This window comes from Penaeus chinensis, chromosome 15 (genome assembly GCF_019202785.1).
Source record: "Penaeus chinensis breed Huanghai No. 1 chromosome 15, ASM1920278v2, whole genome shotgun sequence".
Lineage (NCBI taxonomy): Eukaryota > Metazoa > Arthropoda > Malacostraca > Decapoda > Penaeidae > Penaeus > Penaeus chinensis.
The window spans coordinates 2,437,279-2,449,778 of record NC_061833.1 but is presented as its reverse complement, the minus strand read 5'-3'; the positions used below and the strand labels follow the sequence as shown (position 1 = coordinate 2,449,778).

Here is a 12,500-nt window from a genome sequence, read left to right as displayed (position 1 = left end):
ATAATTACCCTTTTTGCCACAATACTTTATGGTAATGCTGTGTACCTTTGTCTGGAACATTTGTTTGTTTTGACCATTGACCATTCTGGAAATCCACAAACATTGCCTTACTAAACCAAAAAATATCCTTATCCTAGGGAGCTTCACTCCCAAGCCCCACCCTCTCACCATATTTTGTATACGCTGCTAATGACCTTAGATGTTGATGTGGCTTAAAATGTTCAATAAATAGAAAAATAAATTATTGTCTTTACCCAAATACAAAGCGTCAATTATTAATCTTGCATATCTCACCTGTTTACCCTTTTCCTTGATTTTGGGAAAGTTGCTCTTTTACTATTTTATTATTTTTATTGTTGGTCTTGTTAGTAATATTTTCATCAGCATGTCAGTAATAATAATAATAACAGTATAAATTAAAGAAATTGGGAAATCTGGTGCAGGCTTACTGACTGACTACTTGGGGACTGAACAGGTGTTGAGCCATCTGTATCCAACAAAATTCACAAACTACAGTGGTTACTACTTAAACCGGGGGTGGGTGGGTTAATTAGGTATATATATATATTAAAAAGTAAACATTAGTCAGCAGTGTATGATCATAGTTTAAATAGCATTTCCAGTTGAATTTTCTTGGTTCTCAAGGTTTCCTGAGGAAAACTAATGTATTTTGTTATTAAATATGTTAAGGCATTAATTAATGTGAATAAATTCACTTGCCCAAAAAAATATTTGGTCAAATAAAAAAATAATGGAGTGGAAATAACTTGCCTTGCAAAATCATATTCATATATACCTTTCTAAAAAAGTAGAAAAATTAATTACATTAGAGCTAGGACAAAATGTTAAAAGAAATTTACCAATATAGTGCTAAATTTATAAAGAATAAATTAAAACTTATGTTCCTGTAACTGATGTGAAAAGCAGTTGAAAGGTTAAGTAGGACAGTAGCAAGGTTCACTAATGCTAAATGCATGTGAGCAGGGAACATACAAGTTTCTCTATGTAATAGATTTTTTAAAGTTTAATCAGGAAGGTACAGAACCAACCAGTTGCCAAAATAAGATATAATGCAAATACTTATAGATAAGATAGGAATGGAAGTGAATAGGGTAGGAACAGCCAATTTAAGATTTCATCTGATTTTTTATCTTTAAAGAGGCTGTGGTATAAGAAGCACATTCATCCCTTGCAATATGGACAAAAAAGTAGAATTTGCCTTATGCAAAAAAAAACAAAAAAAAAACACTTGTATGTGCATATATTCACAGCTGCACACTTATTAAGCACATATCTATAAAAACATGTACATGCACAAATAACACAGTCACGCACATGCACGCACACACACAATTACACCATCAAGCTGATAGCGAGTACAACATGCAATTCAAAACTCGCGCTCTGCGCCACATGTCTCTGACGCGAATCAGACCCAAATATGAATTACGAACTTAAACCCTTTTCTTAGACGCAGTTGAATAAACCCACCTATCGCCAATATTTATCTTCCTAGCCACCTGGAAAGATAAAAAGAATAAAATGATAATCAATAATTCTACAAAATCACACATCTTTATCAACTGTATACCTGAACGACATGAATAAATTACAAAAAAAAAAAAAAAAAAAAAAAAAAAAAGATAAACGCAGAAAATACACTTAGGCTCGTAGTTCACATCGCAGCGTGTGGCGACGAGACTGTCCCACGCCGCTCGGGGAAGAAAGGTTATATTTCGTGTTCTTTCTGCGTGAATTATATACTTGTGGTTTCTGGCGTGGAAGGGATGTGGATGCGGAAGTCTTGTTCATTTTAGTTTTGTAATCTCTGTAATTGTTAAGTAGGCTTTTGATGTTTATTATAGAGTAGCTTGTCATTTAAATCCACGTGTTTGTGATTAATTTCGGCTGATTATGCATGCACTAATTGTTAATGCCTTGAGGAACGTAGAAAAGATGTTCTCGACGATGAAATGAATATTTTGTAATTCATGTCGAAACAGCGTTGAGAAATGTAGCGCTGTTAATCTGCCCAAAAATCAGGCCTACATCTCAGTCCGTCAAATTTGGGGTAAACTTGGTAAATTTGCACAAAGATGAGAGGGAAATGGACACTGCCATATTATAGAGCAAGAGAAATAGAGTAATATACCATCCAGGTTCATCTTCAGCGACCTCATTTTTACTGAGAAATGACAAAAAAAAAAATTCTCTGCATGTCACCTTGGAGACAACACCCTCACACAGCTGGAGTTCTTAATGTATTTTTCTACAAGTTGGCAGGAATTGCTTATAGAGAGAGGGGGGAGGGGGAGGGGGAGGGGGCAGGGCCGTCTAGGGAATAAATAGAAGGTAGGAAAGGGTAGGATTGGATTTTGTCTTCGCATGATACCCTAGTCATGGTACTTCTCTAGAGGTTGCGTCATTCTCAGTAACAGATACCATGATGCTTAACAGGGATTATGGCCTTGATACTTTTCCGATAGCTTTCATCATTGTCCACATGATTCCAGCATTTATTCCTGTTGCAAAGAAAACATAGTTACATTATCACTTCAAATATCTAATAACATTATGAGTTCCAAGGAGATTGTGAAGTAAAAGTTGTACAGTATAAGCATCCTGTAGTTTTTCTTTAGTCACACACCTTTACAATAGTGAGATTGCATTGCCCTCCCCTTGTACCTTGTATATTCCGGTAGGCGTGAATCGACCATACTTTTTGATCTAGTACCGGTCTGGATAGTTTCATTAAACTAAGAGGTGCCTTCCACTGTCACTTGATTTTTTAATTTTTAGATACAAATCTCTTTATCTGTATGTCCATCTATACTATCTTTCTATCTATCCATCCCTCTATCCTTCCATCCTTCCATCTATCTATCCATCCATATATATACACATATTCTTATATACATATTCATATATACATATATATATATACATATATATATATATACATATATATATATATATATATATATATATATATATATATATATATATATATGCATATGCATATGCATATATGCATATATGCATATATGCATATATGCATATATGCATATATGCATATATACATATATGCATATATGCATATATACATATATGCATATATGCATATATGCATATATGCATATATGTATATATGTATATATATATGTATATATATAAATATACATATATGAAAATATATGTATGTATATATGTATGTATACGCACACCTGTGTGTGTGTGTGTGTTTTTTTTTTTTTTTTTTTGTGTGTGTGTGTGTTTTTTTTTTTTTGTGTGTGTGTGTGTGTGTGTGTGTGTGTGTGTGTGTGTGTGTGTGTGTGTGTGTGTGTGTGTGTGTGTGTGTGTGTGTGTGTGTGTGCGCGCGTCTGTGTGTGTGTGTGTGTGTGTGTGTCTGTGTGTGTGTGTGTGTGTGTGTGTGTGTGTGTGTGTGTGTGTGTGTGTGTGTGTGTGTGTGTGTGTGTGTGTGTGTGTGTGTGTGTGTGTGTCTGTGTGTGTCTGTGTGTGTCTGTGTGTGTCTGTGTGTGTCTTTGTGTGTGTGTGTGTGTGTGTGTGTGTGTGTGTGTGTGTGTGTGTGTGTGTGTGTGTGTGTGTGTGTGTGTGTGTGTGTGTGTGTGTGTGTGTGTGTGTGTGTGTGTGTGTGTGTGTGTGTGTGTTACCATAAGAAGGTAGCAGACTCATATTAAAATGATAACTGGATAAATTTACAATTGTAATTTATTTGTTCTTGTATTATCAAGATAAGTGATATTGTGAATTTGCAATTCATTAGTGTGGTCCTTAATGTTTGATTTCTTTGACCTTCAACATTCATAGCTTTAAGTTTGGTTTTAAAAGTTAAAAAAGAGAGAGAGAGAGAGAGAGAGAGAGAGAGAGAGAGAGAGAGAGAGAGAGAGAGAGAGAGAGAGAGAGAGAGAGAGAGAGAGAGAGAGAGAGAGAGAGAGAGAGAGAACTGATTTTTATTTTCTATTTCAGCACTAAAGATTCTTAGATTTACCACAAGATGGGGATCTCGGTGAAAGAGCAAGATTTATTCCCAGTAAGTTGGTCATCTTCCTCATGGTTAAGTATTTAATGTACACATTATATATATGTAATACATTGAAAGTAAAATTATATTACTTATAATGAAAATTCAAGCTAGATGGAGAATTTGATGTTATTATTTTTGTACTTTCTTTTTCCATTTTGTTGCATAAATTATTTGATGAGGAGGAAAAGTCTTACAAACCCTTGGTTTAATAGTGTAAACAAAAGATGTCTAGAGGTTTATGATAACACATATTCAACTACAGGTAAAACCATCCCCTGAAAAAAGCAAAGGCAAGAAGAAAAAACTCAAGAATGGCAAAGGGAAAGTTGGCATTAAGAATCCGACAGAAGAACCGCAAAATATACCAGATGTTCCTGAGGTAAAGCTGTTCTTTCCTTTTATTAAGTTGATTGAAAGTTGGATTAGTTGAGGATTATTGCATATGTAGATAAAGAGAGGTTGTAATGTGTAATTTTTGTCTGATCATGTCTATTTCAGGTGCAGGTTAATTCACCTGTCAAAGAAAATGTAGGCAAGAAGAAAAAACGCAAGGGTGGCAAGAAGGAATTTGGCTCGGAGAAACCTAGTGAAAAACATGAAAAGGTACCAGATGAACATGCTCCTTTGGAACCTGAGGTAAGGCTGTTCTTTTATTACTAGAAGTTTATGGTTAATATGATATAACTGAAAATTGTTATACATGTAAGTAGCAAGAGGTGTAATCTTTTGAGGTCTCAGATCACGTCTCTTTAACCACAGGTAAAACCATCGGTTAAGAAAAGCAAAGGCAAGAAGAAAAAGCTCAAGAGTGGCAAGAAGGATCCTGGTTCAGAGAAACCTATTGAAGAACACCAGAATGTACCAGATGAACAGATTCCTTTGGTGTCTGAGGTAAGGCCATTCTTTTGTTTTGAAGTCATTATACCCTAAAAAGATAATGATTTCAGATAACTTATTGTTTCATATATATATGTATATATATATATATATATATATATATATATATATATATATATAAAGTTCATTTAATATACTTTAAAGAAAAAAATTGGAAAGACAATCAAAGTTATAATTTTTTAGTAGGGAAAATACTACAGGGTACAGAACATAAATCTGTTGTCATTGTGTTAAATTAATTATTAGTTTATATAATTAAGGGTTGTTCTTTATGTAAGTAGGGAGATATTGTATTGTCAATTGGTCTCAGATCATGTTTATTTAACCACAGGTAAAACCATCTGTTAAGAAAAGTAAAGGCAAGAAGAAAAAGCTCAAGGGCGGCAAGACGGAACTTGGCTCAGAGAAACCTAGCGAAGATCACGAAAAGGCACCAGATGAACAGGTTCCTTCAGTGTCTGAGGTAAGGCTGTTCTTCTGTTTTGATAAGTTTATGGTCCGTTGATATAGCTGAATATTGTTGTACATGTATGTAGCAAGAGGTGTATCTCTTGAGGTCTCAGATCATGTCTAATTTAACCACAGGTAAAACCATCGGTTAAGAAAAGCAAAGGCAAGAAGAAAAAGCCCAAGAGTAGCAAGGAGGACCCTGACTTGGAGGAACCTAATGAAGAGCAACAAAATGGATTAGATGAACATGTTCCAGTGGAATCTGAGGTAAGGCTGTTGCATCCCTTGCCCTAGTCCGGTTAACTAAAAAAGCTGATAAATATTTTTTTGTTTTCATGGAGAATATAAAATTGTTCTTTTCATATAAGGTTTGTATTCCCTCTGTTATGGTCTCATCCACACCTCTTTCTTTTTTGTGTATGTAAACACATAAAAAAAATATTCTATGACTATGTCAACCCATTATCAAGGGCATCATGAGGGAATTTATATATATATGTGTGTGTGTGTGAAAAGGTACCAGACGAACAGGTTCCTTCGGTGTCTGAGGAAAGACTGTAATATATGAAGGGCGTCATGAGGCAATTTGTGTGTGTGTGTGTGTGTGTGTGTGTGTGTGTGTGTGTGTGTGTGTGTGTGTGTGTGTGTGTGTGTAAATATAAGTGTATGTATATATATATTTATATATATATATTTATTAATATGTATTTATATATATACATATATATATTTATATATATACATATATATATATTTATATATATGTTTGTATATACATACATATGTCAATCAAACAAGTGACTCGCAGTGGGCATAGCACGTACGTACACGTCATGCATTGGGTTAAGAAAGGTAGTTGATGTATTTGAAGATTTTGTCTGTAAGTAAATGATGATCTAATATCTAGAGGTCTCTGATTTTGAATATGTAACCACAGGTAAAACCATCTGTTCAGAAAAACAAGGGCAAGAAGAAAAAGCCCAAGAGTGGCGAAGAGGAACTTGGCTCAGAGAAATCTAGTGAAGAATGCGAAAAGGTACCAGATGAACAGGTTCCTTTGGTGTCTGAGGTAAGGCCATACTTTTCTTTTATTAAGTTTATTGTTAATTGGTTTATTTGAAGATTGTTTTATAGTAAGTAGAGAGTGACTAAGGTTTTTAAACCCATAGGGTCTGGGGGATGTGACCTTCATGACGTGAAAAAATTGGCTCTTGTATTATTTCCTCTAAATAAGGATGGAATGTACCATCCATTGGCCATGCTTGGCTAACAGATTTTACAAGGTACACACCAAGGAGATTCGCCTATCAAGGAAAGCTAGATTTTGGTCTACATGTAGTCAACAACTTACCTGGATCCAGCAAGTTGATGCTGTGAAGAAAATATATTTAGAGATCTCTGAACATGTATATTTAACCACAGGTTAGCCCATCCAGTGAGAAGAGCGGAGGCAAGAAGGAAAAGCTCATGAATGGCAAGGCAAAACTCGGGTTGAAGAAACCTAAAAAAAAATCCAAACCTATGCAAGAGGTAAGGTTGTTCTTTTGTTCTGTAAAATGTATGATTAACTGATGTATTTTGGCATTGTTATGTACATAAGTGTGGATAGATTGTAAAGTTGTTTGCATGATAGCTAGACAGATTTTTATTCTTATTTTAAAACTGATAATTATAGTTAACAGCTAAAGTGGTCTTAATTTCTGAGAATGTATGATGTTGTTTATATATATAAAAGAAAAGTAGGAAGTTAAGGGAAACTTGATGTGCACTGTGTACTTAGATACCATTATTTATGAAGAATATCATAGAAGGGCAGGTAATCAGGATGAACTGAACATATAGGTAGCTTAATCTGTCAGATAAGTTACTTGGATGGAACATCAGCTTTTCCTGGTTCCTTGTGCTATTTTCCTGGTTACAATTCAGCATGAATGGAACACTATCCAAGTAACTCAACTGACAGATTTAGTTACCCATACGTTCAGTTGAGGTGTATTGGACATCAGGGATTACTTTTTGAAAGATAATGTCACTAATTTTTTAAAAATTAAAGTAAAGCCTATGATTTCAAATCTGAAGCTGACATATTTCCATTCCTTTCCTGCTTTACAGAAGTTAAGCTATGAAGAGGTAGAAGCAGGTGCAAAACTGCAAGCAACTGTAAAGTGCTGCAAAGACCGTGGGGTACTAGTGGCCCTCAGCAAGACGGTTTCTGGCCACATTGATTACCTGATGTTAGATAAACAGTTAAAGAACCCAGAGAAGAAGTATCGCCGTGGCTTAGTTTTGGACTGCAGAGTGTTGCATGTGATGCCGGAGAGGAAGATTATCAAGCTCACAAGTAAGAAGCATCTGGTCAACTCACCGTTTCCGGTTATCTCTGAATATGACTCTGATCTGGTAGGCACTGTGTCAGAGGGGTACATTGTGAAAATCATCTCATCAGGACTGCTTGTGGCTATGTATAATAATGTGAAAGGTTTTGTACCCAAGAGCCTAGCCACATCAGAAAAGGAGACAAGTCTGGATACAATTTTCACAATAGGTCAGGTTGTCAAGTTCTGTATCACTAAGGTGAACCCAGCGACAGAGAAGATGACACTAACTCTACGTATTGACAAAGACTTGGTTAATGCTGAGGAAGAGACTGAAGATGAGGAAGGGGAGACCATTGGTGAAAATGAAGAAACCAAAAAGAAAGCAGAAACCATTGACCAAACAAAGAAGATAGAGGAAACTGAGAAGCAAAAAGGAATGAAACGTAAAAAGGAAGAGGAATGTAATATAGACACAGAGACCACAGAGAAGGATGAGGGAACAGAAAAGAAAAAGAAGAAGAAAAAGAAAGGCAAGGTAGAGATAGAGGAACCAGATCACATTGTTGAGGATGTGAATGACACTGCAGAGAGGGGAGAGGAAACTGATAAAAAAAAAGGAAAGAAACGAAAGAAAGAAGTGGAATGTAGTATAGACACAGAGACCACCGAGAAGGAAGAGGGAAAAGAAAAGAAAAAGAAGAAGAAAGATAAGAAAGGCAGAGAAAAGAATGTGGAGGATGAAGAAGTAAAAGATGCAAATTTGGAAAGTGATGCTGGACTGACGAGCAAGAAGCCATGCCTCTCTGTAGGGACTGGCTTTGTATGGGATGTCCCAGACTCTCTTGCGGACAAGGAGCAGTCCAGTGAGAGTGAAGAGGAAGAGGAGGATGAAGCAAAAGTTAGTTCACTTTGGATTTGATTTCTTATATGCAAGAAAGTGTATATATTGTTTCATTACAGTGCATGCTGTTGATGATCTAGACCATATTTGCACATTTTTTTGTTTGTCAGGTAATGTATACCTTTATTATCTTCACAGAAGAAGAAAACCAAGAAGATGACAAAGGCAGAGCGTGAGGCCATGGCCAAGCAGGAGGAACAGCGACTGCATGAGCTCGAACGTGCAAGGCTGGATAAGGATCGACTGCCACAAACTGCCATGGACTATGAGGAGCTCTTGCAGACAAGTCCAAACTCCTCAGCAGTTTGGATTCAGTTCATTAGCTTCCATCTGGAGGTGAGGCCTCAATTATGTTATTATTATGATATTAGTATTATACCTTGTGCCACTGGGTCATTTACATTACAGCTTGGACAGTGACTACTTGCTACAATCAAGCAGCTGTTTGTGTGGTCTAGTGCTGTAGTAATTTCATTTATTAAAAAAAAAATGTAGACAGAGATTTCAGCCAACATTTCAAGGCCATTAATTCTGCAAAGGCATGGCAAATGCATAACTTTCTTGTGTCATCAAGTGCACCATGGAAGTCTAACTCTCAGCCACCCATTGACAGCTGTAGTTGGGTCCTAAACTCAGCCATCAACATTGCTGACACAACAATAGGTCAATACCAGTGTTTTAGGGAAGGAAAGATGGATCTATAAATAACTTCATAGATAGATAATTTATAAGTAAATGGGTAGAGAGATGGATGAAATGCTAGATAAGCAATAGGAGAAATGGATAGCTGTAATTTTTTTTTTTTTTTTTTTTGGTTAATGCATTAACAGTCTTTAGTATCTATTAGTTGTGGTAAGCTCATATACATGCTGCACTCACTCATCATTTCACATGACCCCTAGAGCGCAGAGATGGAGAAGGCGAAGGCAGTTGCCAGGCGTGCACTGCAGGTGATCAACATGCGCGAGGAGCAAGAGAGACTTAATATCTGGACAGTGATTCTGAGACTTGAGGTGCTCTATGGGACGGCAGAGACAGTTCAGGCGTCGTATCGTGAGGCTTTGGCCACAAATGACGAGCAACAGGTGCACCTTGCCATGGCTATGGTCTATGCTGAGAATGATAAAATTAAGGTATGGTGGTTAGTTTTATGGCTTGTTTTGTTCAATTCATATATTTATAATAAGCATGCTTTTATATTTGTATTGATTTAATTTTGTGTTTAACATAGAAAAGGTATGAGTGAGAATGAATATCATCACAGTGCTAGAAATGTATTTGACCATTTCAATTAAATATTTGTCAGAAATACATCCGTGTATTTCTGGCGAATATTTAATTGAAACCAGTCAAGAATATCTCTTGCACTGTAAACATTCATTCTTATTCATACCTTTTCTAAATTTGTTGGAGTGATCGTGATTCATGTGCATTTTATTTTATTTTATAATTTGTATATTTCCTTTTTCCTTCTTTTTTTTCTCCTGTAATATCCTAATGTATTCTCTGAGTATGACAAATATAGTAAAGCATTAAGTATTTTTGTTATTTTTAAATGTATAAGAAATATGTCTCATTTGATTTTGGTGTAATAGTTTTATTCCAGCTCACCAGAGAAACAACTTTATTCATTAATTTATTGATTTTTGCATGTAATGTTGCAATTTAGTCTGGGTTAGATTTGCTGATACTTTTTCAGTACTTTTCCAGTCATTAATAAATCTTCTCATTTCTTTTCCCTGACTCAGTTTTATCATTTCTACAGTGTACGAACCTTAATTTCTTTACCCGTTTTTCTCTGATTTGTACCCTTTCTTTACTTGGCATTATGGGTTATAAAATGAATCCCCCACCCCATTTGTCAGCCAAAAAATGTGTCTCAATTCTTCTATTAATTTCTCAATTCTCAAAAATGTCTTGTAAGTTACAGCATTCCCTTTATCTTGAAAAAGTTTGTGTGACCTAATGTATGATCTTTTTTACTCCCATTCACAGGATGCCTCCAACATCTACTACATTATGACCAAGAAGTTTGGCCAAGTGCTGGATGTATGGATTAAAGCAGGGATTTTCTTCTATAGAAATAAAAAGTTTGATGAAGCCAGAAAGTATATGGATAGAGCACTGATCGCCTTGGACAAGAAGCATCGTGAGTCTGATTATTGTGTTTTCTTTTCACTGTGTGTGGGAGAGGGAAATGGACTGGTCCTAGTAAGGAAAGATAAAAAAGGAAAAAAAAAAAATAAAAGAGCAGTATGAAAGATCAAATTATGCTTCTAAAAGTAGTTTAATTTTTTTTGTATCAGACCATAGGCAAGTTCTTAATGACATTATTTTTATTTCTTTTAGCTCCTAATGCACCTAGTGAGAAGAAATTAATAATTTCTTCTTTTTTTTTTCCACGTGCCATATCAGATGTAGAGCTCATCAACCGCTTTGGGCAGCTTGAATTCAGGTTTGGAGAGGCAGAGAGGGGCAGGACCATGTTCGAGAGTCTGCTCAGCAACTATCCCAAACGTATCGACATTTGGAGTGTCTATGTGGATCTGTTGACCAAGAACGGAGATATAGAAGGGGCAAGGTAACATATTTCTCTTATTTTTTTTTTTTTTTTTTTTGTAAAAATAGGGTGATATATCTGTCTGTATGCATATCTTCATATACATATATACATATACATATGCATACACATACACATATATATACACACATGTATACACTCATATACATAGACACACATGTATACACTCATATACATATATATATATATAAACTTACACATACATACACTGACACATACATACACACACATAAATATGCATACACATACACGTAAATATGTGTATGTGTACAAAGACACTCCTCCTTCCTCCTACAAATTAATACCCTGATTCCATCTTCAGGACGGTCCTGGAACGCATGACAGGCCTGAAGCTCAAGATCCGCAAGATGCGCGGGATCTTCAAGAAGTTCCTGGACTTCGAGAAGACTCATGGAACACCTCAGAGAGTCCAGGCTGTGAAGAAGCAGGTGGAAGACTTTGTGGCTGCTGCAATTAGCAAGGAGTAACAGAGGAAATGATATATGAAAGTAGATTAATATGTGATTTGAGATTTTTTGTTATCATCATCATCATATTATCATCATCATCATCATCATTACCATTATCATTATCATTGTTACAACTATCATTATAAATATGAATGTGATTGTTATTGATATTATTATGATTATTATTATTCTATTATTTTTATTATTACTATTATTTTTTATTATTATTATTATTATTATTATTATTATTATTATTATTATTATTGTCATTAAAATGTAGATGGCCCCACAAGTGTTTAATTACCAAGGAGTCAATTATTTACCTAGATCACCTGTTTACCCACTTTCTTGTTTTTTTTAAGGTTTCTTTTTTTTTTTTTTATCTTTTATTGCCATTAGTATTGTTAATAACATTATGAAAAAAAAAATTATATATTTTTTTTTTTGGCAAGCCTAAGGGAAGATAGTAAGTAGCTGAGTTCTCATAGGCTGACTAATTGGCTCTTTGTTGGCACTTGTGGAGATATCCATGTACAAATAAAGTTCACAGTATACTTACAAGAGTAAATTTATGTGCAATTTTGTATTATTATTATTTATTAGAATTTGTTTATATATTTATTTGCTTATTTATCAGTATTTTGGGGTAAGAGGAAGGCAGTAGTACAAAAAAATGTCTTTTAAGATTGTATGTACAGTATTGCAGTTCTGTTGTATATATTTAAACATTTTGTAAGTGCATGTATATTGTGTCCTTGTGATATGAAATAATTAATTGTACTTTGTATTTCAAAGTAGACATTCAAAATTTGATATATATCCATTTAAAAGTTGTTTT

At 35.0% G+C, this 12,500-nt stretch overlaps 1 protein-coding gene across 3 annotated transcripts in view; it reads left to right on the top strand.

Moving 5' to 3' along the window:
* Nucleotides 1-1,652: 1,652 nt before the first annotated feature.
* The window catches only part of LOC125032944 (protein RRP5 homolog), an 11,054-nt gene continuing 206 nt past the window's right edge, over nucleotides 1,653-12,500 (top strand). Inside the window, exons 1-15 of one of the 3 annotated variants that reach the window (XM_047624349.1) lie at nucleotides 1,653-1,728; nucleotides 3,988-4,051; nucleotides 4,308-4,424; nucleotides 4,544-4,681; nucleotides 4,805-4,936; nucleotides 5,274-5,405; nucleotides 5,528-5,659; nucleotides 6,330-6,461; nucleotides 6,815-6,922; nucleotides 7,505-8,608; nucleotides 8,750-8,947; nucleotides 9,514-9,744; nucleotides 10,607-10,760; nucleotides 11,027-11,192; nucleotides 11,515-12,500. The exon at nucleotides 11,515-12,500 is cut by the window's right edge and continues 206 nt beyond it. In XM_047624349.1, the coding sequence (XP_047480305.1) occupies nucleotides 4,016-4,051; nucleotides 4,308-4,424; nucleotides 4,544-4,681; nucleotides 4,805-4,936; nucleotides 5,274-5,405; nucleotides 5,528-5,659; nucleotides 6,330-6,461; nucleotides 6,815-6,922; nucleotides 7,505-8,608; nucleotides 8,750-8,947; nucleotides 9,514-9,744; nucleotides 10,607-10,760; nucleotides 11,027-11,192; nucleotides 11,515-11,680 (2,946 nt within the window). In that variant the 5' untranslated portion in view covers nucleotides 1,653-1,728; nucleotides 3,988-4,015 and the 3' untranslated portion in view covers nucleotides 11,681-12,500. The remainder of the gene's footprint in view (nucleotides 1,729-3,987; nucleotides 4,052-4,307; nucleotides 4,425-4,543; nucleotides 4,682-4,804; nucleotides 4,937-5,273; nucleotides 5,406-5,527; nucleotides 5,660-6,329; nucleotides 6,462-6,814; nucleotides 6,923-7,504; nucleotides 8,609-8,749; nucleotides 8,948-9,513; nucleotides 9,745-10,606; nucleotides 10,761-11,026; nucleotides 11,193-11,514) is intronic. The other 2 variants (XM_047624350.1, XM_047624351.1) reach the window with 2 other exon arrangements.